The sequence below is a fragment of the Ictidomys tridecemlineatus genome, chromosome 10, assembly GCF_052094955.1.
Source record: "Ictidomys tridecemlineatus isolate mIctTri1 chromosome 10, mIctTri1.hap1, whole genome shotgun sequence".
In the NCBI taxonomy this organism is placed as follows: Eukaryota; Metazoa; Chordata; class Mammalia; order Rodentia; family Sciuridae; genus Ictidomys; species Ictidomys tridecemlineatus.
The window spans coordinates 7,215,123-7,237,416 of NC_135486.1; the positions used below are offsets into that span (position 1 = coordinate 7,215,123).

Here is a 22,294-nt window from a genome sequence, read left to right on the forward strand (position 1 = left end):
TCATCCATTGAGCTAATGTGTGTCCCCTTCTTCATCAGACAGAACTAACCGAGGCAAGGAGGCCCCTGGGAGTTCCTTATAAAAGTATGAGGGAGAGTAAATGAAGAGTTGGGGAAGCCATAGCCACAGGCTTGTAGGCTTTTGGATATTGGCAAAAACTGTTACTTACAAATACCCCTCCTGCATATATAGTTTCCAAAGAAATTGTCAAACCGTTTCATAAGGATGTGTGTGTGACTAGCAAAGGCATTCATATATATAATTTTTTTTTTCTTTTTTCCTTCAAGTTGTGGTTTGGGGAGCCTGGGAGTTGGGGGCAACCTGGGAGTTCATGATGGGGCTGCAATGATAAATAGGACGTGTGTGAGCAGTTAGTGGGTAAAGACTGGATGGAGGAAAGTAGGCAGATCCTGGGCTTCTGGATTCAGGAGTGATTGCAATGCCTTTAACCAAAATCATGGTTCAGGAGGAGGGGCATGGCGAGGAAGACAGCATGCTCATTGTTGACATGTGGGTATAAGTACCTACTGCATTCATGTGAACTGCCCAGAGACAGTAGCAGTGGTTAAGATCATGGTCTCTGGTGTCAACTGTCTGGTCTTGAATCTCAGTCCCACCACTTAGTAGCTGCGGGCCTTTGGGCAACTTTACCTCTCAGAGTCAAGTTCTCATATGCAAATTAGGAATCATAATAATTTCTACCCCAAAGAGTTGTTGGGGGGATAGAATTAAATAATGCTTATAAATGGCTAATCTGATCCTTCCATAGAGTGAATATTCAGTAAGTGGTATGTTATGATTAACACAAGTGGTGACAATAAACATGACACAAGAATGGAAGATACTTGGCAGAAAAGTGGTTTTAGATTTCATCAGTGCACGCCCTATGGTTTAGGCCTAATACTTGATGACATTGGTAAGTGTTCAGAGCAGAGGTGACAACTCAGATGCCTCAAGCCACGCAACAAGTGGAGTGAGTAGATATGAGCACATTTATACATCGTGTGAATGGTGGGGACCCTGGAAATTGGAAACGCTGAATATCCCTGAAGATGGGAGCTTTAGATGGTTACTCTCGTGCCAAAATTGGGGCCTGTTTTGTTTTGGGTTTTGCTCTCCAAAGAAGCCAAAAATTTCTCAATGTTTAAATGTTGGCAACTAAATTCAGCTTAACAAATAAAAGGCATACAGGGTCAAACTGTGGCTTATTTGTTGCCAGACTATGATCACTGATGTAGAGAAGGAGGACTGAGAGTTCTGAGGAACTCCAGCACCAAAGGGGTGAACAGAGAAAAAGGAAGGGCAATGAAGACCAGGAAAGGCAGAGGACAGAGAGGAAGGGGAGGAAGTGAGGTCAATGGAGCCGAGGCAGAGGGGAGCTTCAGGGGGTCACCAACACCATCCAAGGCAGCACAGGGGTCAGCATGGCCAGACTGTGCCCCACGGCCCACTCAGCTTGACCTCTTCCTGAGACAGCAGCTATACCTACTACTAGGAAGAGGGGACATGATGCTCAAAGCGATGACCCCACGGTTAGAAATGAGGTGAGAGGTCCTGAGGGAAGGGGACTGTGCATGGGGGAACTCTTCCTCATCACTCTCTTGGGCTGTGACTCTGGGGACTTCCGGAGATCATCTTTTCAAAAGCAAAAATGGACTTCACCAGCTCAACCATCCCCTGGACATACTTCTGACGGGTAAAATTGGAGGCAGATAGGAAACCAGAAAACTCGTCTCATCCTCCCCGCACCAGGAGACTAGTTAACCAGAACTTGGAGAAGAGAAGGAAAAATAATTACTCCAACACTCTAACCAGTACTGGATTCTGAGATCCTTTATTTGTTTTTATGTAAATATCAATACTTTTATTATCTGTATTATTAATATCAATATTTATATTATTTGAGAACCAAGAATGCACAAATACAAAGTTATGACTGAATAGGGGACCTGCCCAGTGTGCTCAAGAAGAAAGTTAGAATATCATCAGCATTCTCCAGATAGAAAGTCACTAGCTAGACAACAACTGGGATTACCAAGAAGGCAAAAGGAAGATGTTTGGTTTGGCCAGGGCGGGGCGGAGTGGGAGCAGAAATATACTCCATACAGTAAAAGAGAAAGTTAGGACTCTTGAATACAGCAACTATATAACAAGCACATTTAATATATGCATTCTCAGCTACATGAGCATAACATTCTAAACTGTTAGACATTACCTTTCCTGTCACTTAACAAGAGGAAAGCAGGATGCAGAAATGAGGAACTATTTGTCCAAGGTCACTTAGCTAGTTAGTAACTAAGTCAAATTTAGAAGTCCTGCCTCCTAACTTGTCACTTAACTCTCTTTCCACAGATCTCTTCCACATTGTGAGTTCAGGGTTAATTATCTCTTTGAAGGATATGACTCGGAGGGCCTGGCACACAGAACAGATTTCGATGGGTGGCAGTTGGGGGTGAAGCTGGTGCCCAGCAGCCGTATCCCTGTGTGGCTGAAGGAGGCCAGCATGGAAAGAGCCAAGCAGGGGTCCCCACAGGGAGAGGCCCTGGTGTCCAGGACAACCAGCCACAGGACAACAGTGCTCGGCCTGGCCTAGGCACCGCACATTTCTGAGAAACACAGACAAAAATTCCAAACTTTAAAAAGTGGACATATATTGTTTTAAATACTACCTGTAGTCCTAAACATTGCTTTTTAAAATATCACTTAATTTTGCATAATATAGTCAATGACAAAAAGTAAAATATACACAAAACACACACACATAAATCTTCTGAGTAGGCAAATACAGCACAGAATACCTTGCTCAGAATAATTCATGTACCAATTAACCCAGTTCCTGGGCTAGAGTGGACCCTCCCTAAGTGTTTAGCCATGACCGTGACTCCATGAGTACCTTGGTGACCACTCAGAACTTGATTACTCTTACCTTACACACAAGTTGTATAGAATTTTTATTTAGCTTCTTTCTTAATAGCTTGAAGTAGAGGGATGGGAATATAGTTGGAGATAAGCACTTATGAAGAAATAGAAAAGCATCAGACAGGAAAAAGCCCAAATGGAACTGAGACCACTTAGTGTCAGGATGACAGCCTTTTGCCTTCCTAGAGGTCCTAGAGGTAACCACGTACTTCACACAGTACAGTTCCTGCAATGACACAGAATCATCCAGAAAGACTTTAGGGTACACTGTATCCCCTATTTAAAACAGCAGGGAAACATTCACTACATTTTTAAAAATTGCTGAAAATTACATTAATAAAAATTTTGGCACAGAGAACTTGTAAATAATCTAGAAATTTGACATGAAAATCACAATGCCATATTCATGGTTCATTATTTCAACGGGGATATGAAGATTTGGTAATGACCAATTATAGGTCCTTCTGGTTTCATTGTGAGATCATATATAGCACTTAGTACTTCTGGACAGAGTTGGTTGTTTTTCATAAGGTATAATTGCTTCTTAGTGCTGTTTGACATAAACTGCATTTGATTGTAGCATTACTTCATTTTTGGGGGGGTGTGGGGGAGACCTAACAATGTGGCTTCTGTGTACACAGCGTGGTGCTGAGGAGGGATCTCAGCATGGCAGGAAGGTAAGGGTGCACTGCTTTGCTTGTCTATGGCAAAGAGAGGGGTTTCTTCCCCAGACCGTCCCAATCCTTACTGACTTTTACCCTGAGGTCCAGTTTATTGCTCTCCTATGAGATAAAGATAACTCTCACCTTATTACACACTCCCTCCAGGGAAAAATCTCTCTTGGTTTCTCTTAACCATTGATTAGATTTTTCACAGCATAATATTCCCAAGATGGATCTTGGGAAAGGAGATTTCTATTACATATGTTTGGAAGCTGGAAAAGCTAAGTGGTAATGAAAAAAGTTCTAGAGTACATGGTATTTCTTAGACAGTTGTCTTCAAGTCCCTCTTGAACTCCTCCAAGGAAGAGGGATGTAAGTAGTATGCAAACGGCCATCAGTTGAACGCTGGAGAGTTCATTTTGATTCCCAGGGATTGGTGAACACCACATTTTGCAGATCATAACCCTCTCTTGGCTCCTCTTCATTTTGACAATGCCATACACATCTCAAATTTCCAGCAAATTGTAGCCAAGTGCTTTTTTCAGTGACTAAAGTTTATTTAAACAGTTGCCTGACTGATCTGTCTGTAAGAAGCATTTGGTTTTTCATTTTCACAAAAGTTCCTAGTGGGCTGAAGGCAATCGTGGGGGATGAGTTGGGTGATTTGAAGATGCGGGATAAATAAGGTGAATGGGGTACACACAGTACATTTTAAATATCCCTGAGTGAGCGGGTAGGGCAGGATCCGCTTCTGCTCACATCCCGTGTGGCCGAGCATGAAGAACTCCACTCACAAGGAAGAATCAGTGTCCTGCCACCCCGGCTTGGTGTTCGTGCTGGTGCCTGGCTTGGGGTGTGGCCATCAGATCCTCAGGGGGCACAGAACCCACCAGGATTTTGGTGGATGAGAATCAATTCCCCACCGTTCACTGGGAGGCAGGAGGTATTGTGAGCACTCAGGTCCAGGTACACTTTGTCTTTGAAAGCCAGAGAGACCACCGTGATGAAGTTGACCTTCTTGTTGGTGCTCTGGATGGAGATTGGATTGTGACCCTTCCGAAAGTAAAGGCTGACGTTGACCTCCTGGGAGAAGTAGCCCTTCAGGGAGATGAGATAAAACCCATCACAGTTGATGATGATTGAGCTGTTTTCCACCTTCATGGTCTCAGCCTTTTCTGGTACAATGCGGAAAAATTTCTTCTCACACCCTGAAAAGGGCAGGGCTAGAATAAAAAATAGAGATACTGAAGCACTACATTAGGCAACAACCTCCCAATACAACTAAAATCAAGTGAAGAGAAAGTGAAGGAAGACAGATGTTTTTAAAGAGTGGAAGCCAGCACGGAGTTTCTACCCATGGGTTGGAATCCCCTTCCCCTGTGGAATGCAAGTAGAGGCAGAGCTAACCCCAGTTGCAGAGAGAGTCTCCGATGGGGCTGGGATTCCTGAGTTGAGGATTATAGAAATTGTCGTGGCTGACCTACTGCAGAAAAGGTGGCTTTGAGGTTTCCCAGATTTTTCAAAACTGCATGGAGTTGGCAGCTTCAGTCCTTCCTTGCTTGCTCAGGGGGCAGACTAGAGCACAGAGTGGCAGCGGTGCCCCTTGCCCTGGTCCTGCACACCTCTTCCTAGCTTCACTCAAAGCCATTGCTTTAATAGTTCCCTAGCCTCTCCCCACTGCCTGTGGGCATCAGACTCGCTGACGGCTTTTACCCCGTGAGGCTAGTCTGCAGCTAAGCACAGGAAGCCAGTGCAGGTTGAAGAGCTCCAGGACTCCGACTTGCTTCTCCCTTCCCCCTCCTATTGCTAATTCTTCCTGGAAGGTGACTTGGGAAGAGTTGTTGCCATACAAGAAAGAAAAGGAGGATAAGGAGGAGGAATAGGAGCAGGAGAAGCTTTGGTAGTTTGTGTATGGGGCAATTCTAAGTGGAAACTAAAAAGCCTAAATTTGTTTTATTCCCCGTCAGCCCAACAGCATGATGAATGGCCAGGCAACTACATCGTGGACACCTATTCTGGAGGATGTTCTTTAGTGATGGGGAAAACATGTCTCCACTGCTGGCCACAATTTGGTAATTCTTGCCTTATATCAGTCCCAAGGGGCATACTTTGAATTGAAATAAACACCACTTATAGAGAGCAAAAGGTACTTCCCTTCAGCCTCAGAGAACTTAACAAGCCAATGAATTAATATAGAAACCAGTGGGGGTTGACTGTAATCATGGTGCTCTCCTGATAGTCAAAATAGCACCTTTTCTTCATATCAGGGCCTTCCCCAACTCTCATTAAGGTAAAATCTTGTCCCAGAATAGAGCCAGCAAGTGATGTGTCCTAAGGTCAGACAGACTTGTGAAAGGTAAAGCCTTTGTCTCCTTAGCTGAAGCATGAGAATTATTCACCCTCAAGGGTCCCTGGAGGATAAAGTGAGGCCGGTGAAGTACAGAGACAAGCATGGATGTGGTGGTCAACCACTCCCCCCTGCTTCTTATGCACCTCTGTGTCCCTAATGAAAATCATATTCAGGTCCCAACAATCCTGGGATGTCACACTTCCCCCAAGGAAAAGGATAGATCTTGTGAGGAAATTAAGAGGCTAAAGAGAAGATCCTTTCAAAAATATGGATCAGTTAAACTTTTGACAATACTTACCATTAAATTGTATTCTAATACTTTGAATTGAAGGATACTGCACCTAAGGGATGAAAAAGGATATATTTTAGGGGGATGAAAAAGGCATCAGAGCCAACGAAACAGAAACCCAGGAGCCTGTGGAGGGAAAGGCTTAACAAAGACTCGGTTTCTTCTGTGAGGGTTAGAGTCGGATTTTCTGCCTGTCTCTTGCGTTTCTATAGCGTTTCTTAAGACGAGTCAGGATTACTCTGCTCTTTCATGCCAGCATTTGAGGTCTGTTCTCCTTTCTGCCAAGCTCCTCTTTGGTGCACTGTTTTGGCTCACTGGGGCCCCAACTTCCCCTTTTAGATAACAGTACACTTACTAGTTCTCTTGTGGAGAAACCCATTCATAGAGAGTCCCTCATGGAGAAGTCTGTGACCAATCAGTCCATCATGACCACAGGTTCCCAGAACCTGCTGGGAGCAAGTCCTGGAAACTTCTTGTGTGCTTTTCTTCCACTATAACACAGGAATCAGCACATCAGGTTTGCAGGGGACACAGGCAATAAAATCTATTTTAATCCTTTAGAGTTCAATAGAATTAAATATAGCTTTTATTTTTTAAAACATTGCATCTTTTCCTTTTCTTCAACAGAGTGGAAAACCTAATGTGAACCATATCCACCCTCAGTAGCAAGAAAACAAGTGGAACCATGGGAAGAGGAAGCTTAGTAGATGGAGTGAATGTCCACAGTCATTTGGTGGTTAAAAAAGAAAAGCTCAATAGGGAGCAAATCAAAAGTCTTTTAAGTGAAACTGTCAAAGGACAGAATCATACAGGAAGTATAGTGCCATGTGCGACGGAAAAGGAATACCACTTCTATGGGCATTGAAGGTGTCTGGAAAAATGTAGGAGAAACTGGTGGCCAATGTTCCCTCTGGAGAGGGAGCTGGAGGCCTGAGGCCAGGGGTAGTAGGGACCCTTGCTCTTCCTGGTCTACTTTATTTTCCTTCCTAAATTTCGTACCATATGGTTGTATTTCCTACTAGAAGAGGAAAAAGAAGGCCTGTTGTCCTGCCAAGACAGCAGCAGCTCTTCCCACAAGGTTGTTTCTGGCAGAGTGCCCTGATGGAAGGTGTGGGAGACATCTGCTCTCATGCCCTGGGCAGTGGAATCCCTGCTTCCCACTCTCCTGGCCCAGTTGAGAGGACTCCAGTGGGGACTCCCCGCGCAGATGAGGAACTTCCCTGTAAGTACCATCACAAGCCTCCCCCAGGGAGACCAACAGGCACTGGGGAGGAGGGGCTGGGCCCCGGCACCAGTTTTCGTTCAATACTAAGCTGTGGAGAGAGGGGCTGACCTGGTGGAAGTGGGAGTCTTTGGCTCCCTGCCCTCTGTGTGCTGTTGTGACTCCCTTGTGCCCACACAGTGCTCCCTGGGTAAATAAACGTCCCCGCTGCTCTCTGCCTAGTGTGTGCCAGCTGCATGGCCATGTGACACAAGGAGCATGAGGCTCAGCGGGCAGCACCTGGGTTCAGAGCAGGTCCTGGGTCATTCTAGGCTAGTTTTATAAGGCTTATAGGTGTCAGTTTGTCATCTTTAAAGATCACTAGAAGATTGTGGGCACCACTCAGTTCCCATGATTTTAAGAGTTGCAATTCTATGTCAATTTTAATTTTAAAAAACATAAAACTTCCTCATTCACAAATTTACTCCAAGCTGTCTGATCTCAAAGCCCTTGTGATTTTTTTTTTTTTTTTAATGGACATTGCAAAAGTCTCCCTAAAGGTTCTCGAAAACCAAAGAAATTTCCCGGCTTTTGAAGTGCCCTGATGTTACGCGGTGCTAGTGACCAAGAGGGCATCCTCGGGGACAGAGAAGCTGCAGAGGCCGCAAGGGAAGCTCATGTGACTGCCCCCCTTGGGTTGATCTACTGGAACTCCCTCTCCTGAGAAGGTCACCAAGGGGTAGCCATTTGCATATTCTCAGAAGTCTCTAACAAGCATCAAAACCAACAGTTCAGACAAGTTGTAAGGTAGAAAAAGGAGCCCCCCCCTTCCTCCCTGCACATCCTCCATCTCTCTCTGTGACTTGCACACACTGGTGGTCCCACTACCCATAGTCACCACACACTGCCCAAGTCAGCGCCCTCTGCAGCCTGGCTCCAGTCTCCTTGTCTTATGAGCTTTCTGTGTCTTATGATCAAGTCACTGAGTCACTCTGATCTCCTTGCCCTTGGATAGAGAGCCCAGTGGAGTAGGACAAAGAGTGTATGCAGTAGAGTCAAATTCACTTCAATTATGATTTCTCTAGCTTTGAAATTTGGAAAAGATATATATACACCATTTCTTAGCATTGACTTTCACGTATGGGAAAAGAAGTCATAATGCCATTATGGGAATGTTCTAGGAGATCACTGTTAGGTTTAAATAGAATAACTTATATCCAGCAGATTGCCAGGCTCATGATAAACATTGAAAAAAATACTTGCTATCTTTTTCTCTCTTCCAAAACAATCCTTTCACCTATCTCTGCTCATCAAAATCTAACACCTGCAGACTTACATCAAATCCTTGTTTTTTGGTATCTGTACTCCCATACCAAGTATTTAAAATCACCTTATTCATACAGATGTTTATAGAAGCTTTGTTCATAACTGTCAAAACTTGGATATAGCCAGATGTCCTTCAGTAAGTGAATGGATAGGGCTGACGTTGTAGCTCAGTGGTAGAGTGCTTGCCTAGTATCCATGAGGCACTGGGTTGGATCCTCAGCACCACATAAAAATAAATAAACAAAATAAAGCCATTGTGTCCATCTACAGCTTTAAAAAAATTTTTTTAAAAAATAAGTGAATGGATAAACTAGAACAGTCAGAGAAAGAAATGTTATTTTCAGCACTAGAAAGAAATGAGCTTTCAGGCCATGAAAGACATGAAGGAATCTTAAATCTGTATCACTGTGTGAAAGAAGCCAATCTGAGAAGGCTGTATACTGTATGATTCCAAGGATGTGCCATTCTGGAAAACACAAAATTATGGAAACTAAAAGATCCCTGGATAATGATGGGTATATGTCATATACCCAAACTCCCAGAATATGCACAACCCCAAGAGTGGACCCTAATGTTAAAGAAAATCACTCTGTTGACTTCTAGTATCCCTACCCAGTATAAGTTTCATCTCTCCTTCTGAACATATTTAGCTGTGTGACCTGGGGAAAACTGCATTTACCTTGCCGATATTTACTTTCCTCATCTGCAAATAGAAACAGTAAAGATCCACTGTCTCAGAAGATTGTCATGAAGATTAAATGAGCTTCAAATATGTGAATGCCCAGCACCTGGCATGGAATATTGTAAGGAGTTAAGAAATGTCACCTGTTATTTCAGAATATCCAGAAGCGTTCCTCAACCAATCCCAGCTTTTTCTGTATAGTTGAGGTTAGCAAAATCATGACTTGGGCTCTGATTAGGCATTACTGTCCTGGCAAGGGGCAGCAAGCTCATGAAAAGTGTAAAGGACTGTAAGCTGGTGAGAGGAGAGTCACAAGTAGACCCTTCCTGGCTCTTCATCCTGTGAGTGCTGGGCTGTCCGAGAAGCTATGTGGAAGAGTCTGGTGTCGGTATTTATCTAGCAGCCTCTACTCTATTCACAAGAAAGTGATAATTTGTTTAAAGAGCTCATCTTTGAGAGTGTGAGCCTCCGAGTGTGACTCACTAGGATGTGGCTTGGGGCTGTCGATCTTATACTCATTTGTCATTTGTCTGGTAGAGGGATGCCATCAAATATGAAACCAGGAAGTGGGCTCTGCTTCACCCTGTTACCAGGCCACCAAGTCAATATCCTGGGGGAGAGGGGTTGAGGTGTGAGTCAGCAGAGGACAGTGGAGGAAACAGCGGCTCCTCACCCTACCCCACCACCTCCCCTGGGATGGACCAGTTCCTACCCACTCCTTGGGCTTTGTGTTTAATCAGAGGAGACCTAAGAGGTCCTAAAAACACTACCCCACAGGCTTGCAGATATGTCTCCAGGTCCCTCCACAGAGGAAAGTGGAACTTTCCACTCTCACCAGGATGAGAGCATAGACTCCCATCCTGGTGGATGTAGTGGACACTCCACGAAACAGCCTGTAACAAAGGACGGGTCCCACTTTGGATGGAGGAAGTTCAGAACCCCACCCAGAGAAAGGAATAGAAGTTCTTTGATCAAGGAGTCTTCCATATTCAAGTAAAACTATCCCCAAAGTTACACTTTTAGAGACAAAGATATGTGGATTTGAAAACCTTGCTGAACCAACAGTTTACTGGGATGTAATAAGCCCAGAGCGAAGCCATGTTAATGGCCATCCAAAGCCACCTGTCCATGCCTACCCCTGACCATCACTGCCGGCACCTTTCCCTGCAGCTTCACCTTTAACCTCCACCTTTGTCCCCCCCACACACACACAGACAGGTTGGGTGACATACTCATAACCTGCTCCCACCATTTCCCTCTTTCTGTCAAGTCTGAGTAATAGCTACATGTGTCTCCCCTCAGAGACACATTCCTCCTCTCTCAGGGAACATGAACCATGGTTTCATTATCCCTGATACTTGGCAAATGATAGTTCCCAAGAGTGAGAACAGATATTCTGATAAATATCAAAATCATTCAAAGACATCCTTGGAACATAAATCTCTGCAAAATTATGTGATTGACCTAATACATTACCTCTTTATGTCCCCCAAGGGGAGATTTCCTTATACCTGAGTTTCCCACTCCACCTTGGCCAGGGAAGCCCTGAAGTTCACCAAAACATTCCTGAGCCTCCCTTCCTCACCTCATGGATCAAGGCTCACACCAGCTTAGTGTCTAGGAAATGAAGGGCAGGTTTCCAGTGTGCCCACTGTATTAGCACACCTCCTACCACACTTCAGAAGTGATGACACTTGGTAATAAGCATCTGCTGACCACAGGGGAATTTAGCCAGGGACTGCAGGATCACATAATATCTGGCAGGGTTTTTGAAACTGTCCTATTTATCTTCAAGTACAAGGGGGGAGCAGAGTTATTATAGTCAATACCTTTCTACTTGAGATCACTCATTCCCCGTCTCATTGCATTATGAAAGGAGAAATTATCACCTTAAGAAGGCAAGCTTGGGCTGGGGATGTGGCTCAAGCGGTTGCGCGCTCGCCTGGCATGCGTGAGGTGCTAGGTTCGAACCTCAGCACCACATAAAATAAAATAAAGATGTGTCCACCGAAAACTAAAAAATAAATATTAAAAAAATCTCTCTCTCTCTCTCTCTCTCTCTCTCTCTCTCTCTCTCTCTCTCTCTCTCTCTCAAAAAAAAAAAAAAGAGGAAGAAGAAGAAGGCAAGTTCTGAGGGCGGACGGGGCCTTGGGCTGACAGGAGGGAGTCCTGCGTTCTGTTGGTGACCTAGAACCAGTCCCTTCCCTGCTCAGTTCCAACATCCCCATCCAGTGTCCTCTCTCCAGTTAAATAAAGTACCCAAGGACATTTCCAACTCAGAAATTAGGCAAATCCCATATTCAAAATATAAATCTCAAGAGACTGAACAGAAGATCTCTTCAACACAACCGACCTCTGCATGACACGCACCGCAGGCCCTCCTCCCAGGTGGCTCCTGGGACAGCTGCAGAACATGGAGGTGTGTGCAGTGAAGCACGTGGCCCCCAGGCACGCTCTGACATAGATCAAGACCGTGGCTAGCAGAGTTACCACAGCAGAGCCGCGGGGTGAGAGGGTGGTGGCACGGATGGCCACGGCATTTCAAGCTAAAGCTCTCCAGTAATTAAGGGAAGAGAAGCCCAAGGCCGAGGGCCAGAGGAAGGGTGCTCACAGACCTGCAGTTGAGAATCTGGGTGTTGGAGCTGGCAGGAGCTTGGATGAGACTTGTCACTGAAGAACTCTACCCTACTTGCCTGCCAGCGCTACCCCCACTCCTCCCACTGCTTATTTAACTGCCTTCTTTTTCCCCAAAGGTGCAAACTCTGGCAGGACAAGACCCCATCTAGCGTCCCCTCTGTGTTCTCAGTGCCTGACTCGTGACTGATGATCCAAACTTTGTTGAAGAAGTACGTGAATGAATGACTTTCAGTGGGCTAGTGTCCCCAGAATTCAGGTCCACCTAGAATTCAGAATGTGACCTTATTTGAAAATAGAATATTTGTGAATGTAATTAGTCAATGTTATGGTTTAGGAATTAGATATATCCCCAAAGCTCATGTGTGAGACAATGCAAGAAGGTGTGGAGGTGAAATGATCGGGACATGAAAGCCGTAACCTGAGTCCCCGGATGAGGATTGACTGAGTGCTAACTGCAGGCAGGTGGGGTGTGCTGGAGGAGGCAGGTCTTTGGGAGCATGACTTTGGGGTACATATTTGGTCTCTGGTGAGTGGAACAGCCTCTCTGCTTCCTCATTATCAAGTCCTGAGCTTCTTTCCTTCACCACACTCTTCTGCCATGATGTTCTGCCTCACCTCAGGCAGGCCAAGAGCAATGGAGTTGGCCATCTATGGACTGAGACCTTTAAAACCATAAGTCCCCCCAAAACCTCTTCCTCTGCTAATTGTTCTTGTCAGGTCTTTTGGGTACAGCAGCAAAAAAAGCTGATTGGAACATGAGGTTGGCAGTCAGGGTGGATCCTAAGTCCAACCTGACTAGTACGCCTAAGAGAAGAGGAGCGGACACACAGGGTCCACACAGGGGAGAAATACATGGAGGACGGAGTAGAGCTTAGGGTGCTGCAGCTGCAAGTCAAAGAACAGAGGCTGGGACGAAGCAAGGAAGGTTCTTCCCCAGGGCAGTGAGGGGGCATGGCCCTTCCGACACTTGGATTTAGATTTCTACCCTCCCATGCTATGAGAGAGCTACTGTGTGAAGTCCACACACTTGTGATGATTCTTACAGAAGCCATAGGAAATCACTGCATGGTTGAGTAGGTGTTTGGATACAATGTAATAATCATACTACCCCGTTAAGTAAGTAGAGACCGCATAATACAATCCCCTTACTGTTTGAAAAAAAGAAAAAGATGAAAGCAAACATGGGCACACTTCAATCATTTTATAAAAATATGCTATAAGGTTTATGAGATTGTGAAAGCTTCATTAATCATATTACTGACATTTGTACTTTTAAATCCCTATTTAAAAAGAGTCTTTTTTCCTTTTGTGATATTGCATAAATCCTCTATTTTTCTTCAAAAGCAACAATGTCAGGAAAAAAAAGAATTTATTTATTTGTTTATTTATTTAAAGAAAATGAATCTTTAAAAGAGCCAACCAACATCCTTAAAGCTCAGAGTTATGGAGTCATGATCAAGGAGTTTAGACCTGGCCTTGATTTCTAACCCTGCCCCGTCTGTGTAAACCTAGTCAAGTCTCTACGCCTCAAACTTCCCGCATAAGACAGCACACAAACATCTGTCCTCTCTTCCTCCACGTCAAAATAAAGAAGTGAGGACAGAAGTAGGAAAAGCTCTGCCAACATGAGTAGCTCTCACTGCAAGGAGTGCTCAGCCTCCAGGCCCTGCCCCCCACGCCCCCACCCCCCCACCCCACCCCAGAAGAGCTTTGAGAGCCAGCCCTCTTTAGGCCAGAACAAGGGCTAGATTAATGCCAGTAGGGGCTTGGAAACTGAGATCATTAAGCACTCAACGCACATAATTCAAAATACATTTCATATTACTAAATAATAAAAGACATTTTACAATTTATAACTCAACAAGGCTTTTAAGATTTATTTGGTGACTTTTTAAGTGTCTCTTTACAACCTTTTGTAATATCATGGTCAGGCCCTCCTGATCTTCACCGGCTTCATTGGCTTTCTAGGCTCTGGCTCCGGCTGCTTGCAGGGAAGCCCAGTGCCAAGCCTACGTCACTTAAGCTCCCAGCAGCCCTCAGTCGGCACCTAGAAGATACAGTATTTAAGGACCAAAGGCTTCCCATCCTCAAGTTCTTATTAAATCAGCAAGGGAAGAATTAAAAAGGGACTCTTTCTGTCAGCCAGCATGTTTTCTTAAATAGTGCTTGTATGTCACCAGAGCTAGATAAATCTGTACAAATCAACACACCTACCGTGCATTTCCAAATGAAACTTCTACTGAAAAAAAAATTTTTAGTTACGCCAACCATATCCTCAGTGTTTCTAGTACTGTGAACCAGATCACGTGTCTCTTGTAAATACAATTTTCTGCTGGATTTGGCAGCCAAGTCCTTGGAGAATTGCAGGAAATATTAAAGTGAAGGGTAACGGAATCTGCCAGGCCCGGGTGCTCCAAGTGTGTGATTTTAGATCTCTGGACCACTTTCAACCAGTCACTGAACCTCATAACCCCAGCATGAGGACCGTGATGACCACCTTGGCATTCCCAAAGCTCACAGCAGCCACATTCCAGGGCTGGAAATCATTAAACTGGTTGGTGTTAGGGACTTTACCCAGGGACTCAAAGCTAAAAGTCTGGAATGAACCAGAGTCTTCTGGTTCCTGGTCCAGTGTACTCTGTTACGCTCAATGACTCTCTCTAAAATCTGAGGTATTTTGTATTTTTACGTAAGAAAGTGTTTTAGTCTCTTCAAAAGCACGGGGAACTACAAACAGAATGGAAGGCATGGGATGGCGGAGAGTTCAGTTTCAGTCCAGCTCTACCCTGAGCTTCATCTGTGACTGTGGGGAAATAACCTTGCCCCTTCCCAACTCAGGTTTGGGTCCTCCTGTTTTTCTGTCTCTCATTTAATAGTAACAACAACACTGTGACCACACACTCCAAAGGATGAATGGTCATTTTCCATAAATGAGGAGTCCCGAATGGGGGGAAGCTGCAGGCCCTCTGACAGCGTAGGGCACAAGGCAGTGAGCAGAAACAGAACTGGAAGGGCAGGGGCCGCCCCGTGGCAGGGTGGGTCTGCTCGGTACCGTAGCCAGGGGTGAGGTCAAAGCAGAGAAGAGGAAGATGACATCCCTAGATGAGAACCAGGAGCCTCTTTGCTCACTTCCCAATTCTCCTCTGTGGTGTGTCCCCCTGTGACACTCCCCAGCATAATCCCCATCCAGATGATTCCATCCTGTTTTGAGTACTGGGTCAGAACATCTAAATTTTAGAAAATACCATCACCTTGTAAACAGTGAACACTACTAGTCCCCCTGGAGCTGTTCACCCTCCTCGACACAGATGAGCACCTGACTTCCTGAGAAAACAGCTTTCCTCTCAATTCCAGGAGAAGGCAGGCCGGCCCTAACGCGCAGGATGGTTCGTTTTACTGTGGTGCCCCCTAGTGCCAGAAGACATCAGACTCACTTTCTAGATTTGCCAGTAAGTGGACCACATGAAAGAAGCAAAATTTGGAGAAGCAAGGATTTTCGTAATTGTTCCTACATTTTCTTTGGCATAAAAGAGAATAAAGTGCGTTCACTTAGGGCGATTCACGAGATTCCGAATGGGTAGGCCATTCTCAGTAACTTGCTGCTCCTGCCTAGAAAGCCTGCAGCCTCCTGCCTGCCCACCCTGTGCCTCTCACCTGGGACTTCTGCTCCTCCTTCCAACATCAGCAGAAGCATCCTCTACCCACAGTGTTCCTGGGTGGGTCCCTCCTCCCTCCTCTATTCTTCCTGTTGTCCCTTGAGTATGTCTCCAGATGTCTGACACTCTTGGCCCCAACTTGAATCTTAACTATCCGGTCAGAGAGTTCAAAAACCTTCTCCGATGAGTTTGTCTCCAAAGCCTCAAACAGCACCTGGTGCAACTGAACAGTTGGTGGGATGAGTGTGAGAAAAGGTATCTTAAATAATAATAGGAGGAACCCTAGCACAGGAGTGAGGAGTTTGGGTTAATTAACTAGTTTAGTGATCATGAGCAATTCACCTACCCTCTCTGGGTTTCTGGGGGTTTTTGTTTGTTTGTTTATTTCTGTTTGTTTGTTCTATCTGTAAATAGACTAGGTCTAATACCTGATCAAATAGCTAATGATTCTGTGCCTTTTCATTAATACCTCCCTTAGGAATCTCAAAATACTTTATGATGAATCAGCTTACCACTTCTGGTTTTGTTTTTTGTTGTTTTTTTTTAATTCTCAAAGAGCTGCTTATAAAGAGCAAATTAAATTTACATTCAAAATTATTTCATTTACATGTCTGTCCTAAAAACAGGATTTCTAAAAAAAAATGTTAGATTACATGCAGCTATTTAAACTGAGCTAATCTGAGACACGGTTTTTAAGGGAAATTCTTCTTTCTCTTCTTAAATGATACAAAGAAAGGTGGAAGTTATAGCCTGAAACTTCATTAAGAAACTGTGAATTTTAATTCTGACTCTGACTGATTCAGAACTGTCTGACTTATGTTCAAGAACCTCTGCTTCTGTTTCTCCAGCAGAAACAAATGATAAGACTGTCGACCTTTGACAGTGGAATTTGCTAAGGAATTATAACTAAATGTACCTGCACTTGAAATGAACTTTGAAAAGTGACAAATATTTGAAGAGGCAAGCTACATCATCCCTGGAACACTCAGACAAAATTCACCAAAGCTTCTCATAGGCCAGCTTTTTTTCTGCCCCGACCCCAGCTGAAGTTCCAGGTAAGACCAGAAGCCTGACCTTTAAGTGGCAGCCCCAGTGTGGTCTCCAATGTGTGCTTGTTTTGGTGACAGAGCATTCAGTTTTATAACTTGTGGGTCTTCCTCTAGGGCCTTCCCTTATTTCTTCTTTCTAAACCAGGTATTTAGCTAACTCAGAATAGACTATTTAGGTAAGTACAGGGAATATAAATTAAGTGTAGAAAAGTGTATTCCTGCTGATTTTATTTTCCCCAGTCCCTTCCTAAGAGCCAGGAAATCTCTAATCTCAAAAATCTGTTAGCTCAAGCTTTGTATTTCTCAAATTCTCAGGCCCATTCTATGAATGTCATCAACATACCCAGGATATTGAGCTGACAGAGGTCTTACTGATCTTCCAGCCCTACTTCCTCTGCTACAGGTGAGAAGATCAAGGCCCCAAAAGGGAAGTGAGCTGTGAGGAGTGGGTAAGGCAAGAGGGATCTTGGTTCCGGCATCTCAAAAACAACAAGTTCTGCTTTTCATGTGTGTAATAAAATTTAACCCAGAGATGAGAAATGGATGGATAAATAAAGTTGATTGAAGGGGAGGGTGACTGCCAAGTGGAGTTAGAAGCTGTGTCTGAATTTCTACAGAGCCATGCATGTAGGCATTGATTTTCTAAGGCTAAAAATCAAATATAAGAAATCAGGGGGAAAATACGATTGTTTTCCAAATATTTTTCTCTTGCAATTGAAGAAGAGATTCAGTTTAACTGGGTGAATGAGGAGCACTGCAGCCTCAGTTGGCCTCCAATGCACACGGCACACCCCTGGAGCAGTGTGTCTCAGGAAAGAGAGGTGTGGTCTGCATCCCACCACCACCTACCCGGCTCCCAGCCAGAAGGCCAGACATCCATGTGGGGTTTTAAAAGGTTATCAGTCTGTAACACTTTTCTTAGGGCTACTCTACAACTCTCTCCCTCTCTCTCTCCCTCTCTCTCTCTCTCTCTCTCTCTCTCTCTCTCTCTCTCTCTCTCTCTCTCTCTCTCTCCCCCCCTCCCCCTTCCCCCCCCCACAGCAGCCATTGCTGCTGCCACCAACACTGTTCCAACAAGTTCCAGGCAAAACCCACACAACCTGTCTGTGCTCTCCTCCCCATGCTGAAGTATATGAGATTAAATGTAACAACCCATGTGCTGTTCCAGGACCTTTAACAGTTTTAAAAAATAAAATAAAAATTTAAATCACATTAACTAAAACAGTCTAGCTAGAAAAATGGAAAAAGAAATTTAAGTCAATGTTACGTGAAGAATTTCAAATATCTGAGCCAAAAAAGGGTAAAAAAAAACTCTATCCAGAATATATGGGATCCTGTTTCTTGAGCAAACCACTCATACTACCTACATAGTTGCTTCCATTTCTACCCCAGAACACGGGAGCTACTTCTCTCCCAGAGCTGCTCACCTGAGACCCAGTGGCCTGGAAACCCGCTGTCAGTCTGCTTCCCAGGTCTGACCCAGAGCTGCTGAGTGGCTTGTAAAAAGGGCCTCTCTTCTTCTCAGGGTTCCCAGGGCGCCGACAGTTCCAGGTGGCCCCAGACCCAGCAGGCTAGACATGCGTGCTTCACCTTGATGTCCCCTGCCTAGAGCCCTGGTACATCTGGCCAGCCTTGCCTGGGCCACACGTCCTGTCTTCACCATGCCACAGAGTAAGGAAACGCACAGCTCTGCGGTTGTTTAAAAAGCACTCGGGGCTCCCAGACCTGGTGAATGCACTCAGCGGTTCTATTTTTAGCTACCCTGTTTGCTTTCTTCTCCCAAGAGCCTAATTCCGGTCTGTGTCTTGGGTGCCCTGCCATGGACACACTCTCTCCCCAAAGCACCTGCTTTAATTTCACCCGAGGGCTGTGCACGGAGGGAGAAGTGAATGTGGGGTGGGGGTGGGGGGAACAGGTGTGCTGGCTGTGTCACACCAGCCACAGTTCTAGAATTTGAAGTCACGAGCCCTCTCCGAGGCTCAGCAGTCATCAACTCACATGCTCCCACCGACCACTGAAAATCCCCGTTTCCTGTGGGCAGAGACAAGCCCGGGCATTTACTGGGACTGCTCGGCCTGCTTTAATATGGCAGCCAGTCTCTGACATGGCCATCAACATGCAGGTCCCTCACTGTCACATATGACTATAATGCACTAATAAGCCAAATGAATAAGAAAAGATTCCTATTGCCTGCCCTTCACCGGGAAGACTTTCACCACCCAAAGCAACCATCCAGGGAAATAAGAATCGTCAGACCAGCCCCACAGAGGGAGCTGGGGAGACTCTAGGCTTCACACCTGCCATGAAGAACACTCTTAAAGACCTAATAATATTTGTATATCTGAATAAATAAATAAGAAAAAAATGATGTGACCCAAGGGGAGCATGGAATGAGAGTAGAGAGCGGGGGAAATGGAAGAAGGTGTCCAGTGAGGAGGATGCTGAGGACCCCCGCTGCATGATGTGCTCCCCCAAGTGGGAAAAGACGAAGCCTTGTCTCCGCACAGCGTAGGTAGACGGGCAGAGACAGACTGGGAGGAACAACACTGGATCCGATCTTTGGGATGAATGTGTGGGCATACAGGCAAACACACATGCATGCATGCATTGCTGCCCTTAAAATGCAAGGTCAGCTGTTTGAAAGAACTTAATCTGGAAACCTTCAGCCTGTTTTAAAAAGCAAATCGTTTGAGTGCCTGCAGAATTTATGACTATGATAGAAAAGTAGAACTGGTCTCTTTCTTCTTTCTTTTTACATCAATTCCCTCATCAGACACATGTTTATCAGGATGGATAAACCAAGTGTGGAGATCAGTGACTCAGCTTCAAAGTGACAGCTCATGCAGGAAGACTAGGATCCTTGCCCTGCAGAGAAAGGAAAAAACCTAGAAGTGGTGCCTCTGCCCCATCTCCACTGTGCCCTACCCCTGCCACCGCTAAAAGGAAGGAAGGAAGGAAAGGAGAGACAGGGGGTGTCTGACCACACCTTACGACCACTTGGTGGTGAGGAGACACAACAGTTTTGGCATCAGTAACTGCTGCTACTGCAGCTGCCACCAGCTGAGCCCAAGGGGGAAACGCCTGGTGGCGCATCTTACCTGAGGAGCAGAGCGGTACAGGCAGATGAGGGTGAGGCACAGGAACAGCCCCAGCCCCTGGGCCACGAAGGCCACCAGCAAGAGCTTGTTCCTCTGGCATCTTGACCGTAGTGTGTTTCCTACACTCTCATCCAGGGGTTGAACCCCTTCCATCTCCACAATCTGGAAGCAGGGAGGATGCAGATGTGGCCCAGAGGAACTGGGGGAAGACGGGCACCTTCCCCACAAGGAGAAGAAGGCCACAGAAAGCTCTCACCCAGAAGACAGACCCCGGTCCGGGGCCAGAGAGGAAAGGCGATTGAAAGAGCAGAGCGGACTCGCTCAGTTTTAACTTTGCAACTTTGCAAGCAGGCGGGGGAACTTCTTTGTGACTAATCTGAATTTCCCCTTTACTTTCTTTCTTTTTTTTTTTCCTCAGGGCTAACAGGGAGTTGTTTTTGTGGCATTCCAGTTCTGATTTGAGTGACTGTGAGATGACAGTCACAGAAGTGTGCTATTTTCTTAATTTCTCATTGCACTAGTTACCAATGTGTGGGTCACTTGATAAAGATCATCGTCCGTTGATACAGGAGCTCACAGATCCCTTCCTCAAGGTGCCTTAAATCATATGAAAGACTCAAGGAAAATGTCAGGCTAAGATACTTCTCTCTATTATGTAACAGAACATGGAGCCCATTTTAGGGATTCAGAGAAAAAGCACCCACAGAACATTCTTGAAATGAAAAAGACAACAAAGAAAATAGGAAGGTGGATCATATGGAAATAAAGGAGTAAGACCCTTCAGTTAAGTAGGCCAATACATCAAAATAAAGAAGTCAGTATTTATTGAGTATCTATGTGGTGTCAGATACTGTGTTGGATGATCCTGTCATTTTTTTCTTACTATGTCCTTTCAGGCAAATTCAATAGACACAGTTAATTTTTTGCATATCAGAAAAGAAGCAGAAGCATATCCTGGGTTTCTTCCCTCCCTCCACTTTGTATTTCCCATATGTCATTTTTGCAGGAGGGAACAAAAGTATAGATTCAAATTACCCTTCAAGATTATTTCATTTTTTAAGGCTATGGCTAGACTCAGAACTTGGAAAGTAAAAATATCCTAGCAATAGACTTCTCTTAGCCTTTATCGCTAAAATAAACAGTGAAATGAAATAAGCAATAAAATTATGTCATATTGGTAAATATTTGCTGAGTATGTAATTTGGGCCCAATGCTGTACTGGACAACTCAGGGATATTGGGCAGGACCTAATTAAGACCAAATTTTGACTTCCTTCCATAGAAAAATACGTTCCTCTGAGCTCCCTATGGAGTATCCAGCAGATATTTATAGAAAGAAGGGAGAGAGTAATTTTTGGATATTGGAAATATGTTATATGTAACTGATTTTTATCAAAAAATGGATATGAGGCATATTAAAAAGAGAGACAGTTTGCAAGAAATTTAAAGTAGGGGCTGAGCTTGTGGCACAGTGGTAGAGCACTCACCTACTATGTGCGAGGCCCTGGGTTCTATCCTCAACAACACATAAAAATAAATACATAAAACAAAGATATTGGGTCCAACTACAACTAAAAAACAAATAATTTTTAAAAGAAATGCAAAGTAATTTACTGCAGTATGAATCAATTAAAATGACTAAATACCTTCACTACAATAATCATACCTTGCATTTATTTGGAGAACATTTCAGTCTTCAGAAATTCAAGGTTTTAGCTGAAAGAGAGGTAACTAAGTCACTATATCAAGACGCCAGGCCCAAACTAGAAACCAACTTCCATCTAAGCTGCTTTATAATAGTTATTCCATGAACAAAGTATGTGCAAAATACAGGGTACAAAGACCAAAGTCGAAAGGAAAATCAGTGTGCAAAGCCCACTTCTTGCATCATAGCTAAGTTACAAACAAGGATTAGAATCAGTAACTATTGACTCATTTATTTTTCAAAAAATGATTAAAACAACCGCCCCCCACAAAGCCTGAAATACCAATAGAAACTAGAGACCAGATGCAAAAGAAGTAGTAAAAACTATTTGAGATGAAGGGCAGAGAGAATGTCTTCCAGTGACTGCCAAAATGATGAACAAACAAACAGTACAGGACCCAAAGCTGTGCCCCGTCCGCAGCGTCCCTTCTCACTGTCACAATGGTCCCTTCTCAAAGAAGAACTGACAAATGCCATTTTCCTTTAGAGACAATAACAGCTGTGTAGCACAGTGAATTTCCTTCTCTCAAGAAAGCAGTCAACTGGAGCAACAGCTGGACCAGCGCAGCCAGGTGAGCCTCTCCACCGGGGCCTCTCCTGGTGCCTCACCTGGAGTGAGTGCTGTTGAATATGTGATTCTGTACATTTAGCAGCTGCTTCTTCTTTTCCTCTCTCCTCCTCCTCCTCCTCCTCCTCCTCCTCCTCCTCCTCCTCCTCCTCC

General features: G+C 44.7%; 1 protein-coding gene and 1 long non-coding RNA gene across 2 annotated transcripts; one reads left to right on the top strand and one right to left on the bottom strand.

The window, feature by feature from the left end:
- Nucleotides 1-1,815: 1,815 nt before the first annotated feature.
- Nucleotides 1,816-22,259, bottom strand: Tnfsf4 (TNF superfamily member 4). The gene is made up of 4 exons (XM_078022323.1): nucleotides 21,535-22,259; nucleotides 19,870-20,031; nucleotides 6,230-6,272; nucleotides 1,816-4,804 (listed from the first exon to the last, which is right to left on the bottom strand). Exons 2-4 carry the CDS (start codon nucleotides 20,020-20,022, stop codon nucleotides 4,452-4,454), a joined length of 549 nt encoding a protein of 182 aa, XP_077878449.1. The 5' UTR covers nucleotides 20,023-20,031; nucleotides 21,535-22,259; the 3' UTR covers nucleotides 1,816-4,451.
- LOC144367114 (uncharacterized) lies at nucleotides 4,558-13,909 on the top strand. The gene is made up of 3 exons (XR_013426360.1): nucleotides 4,558-5,653; nucleotides 6,848-7,442; nucleotides 11,538-13,909. It is a non-coding gene; the product is annotated as an uncharacterized LOC144367114 (long non-coding RNA).
- Nucleotides 22,260-22,294: the final 35 nt, after the last annotated feature.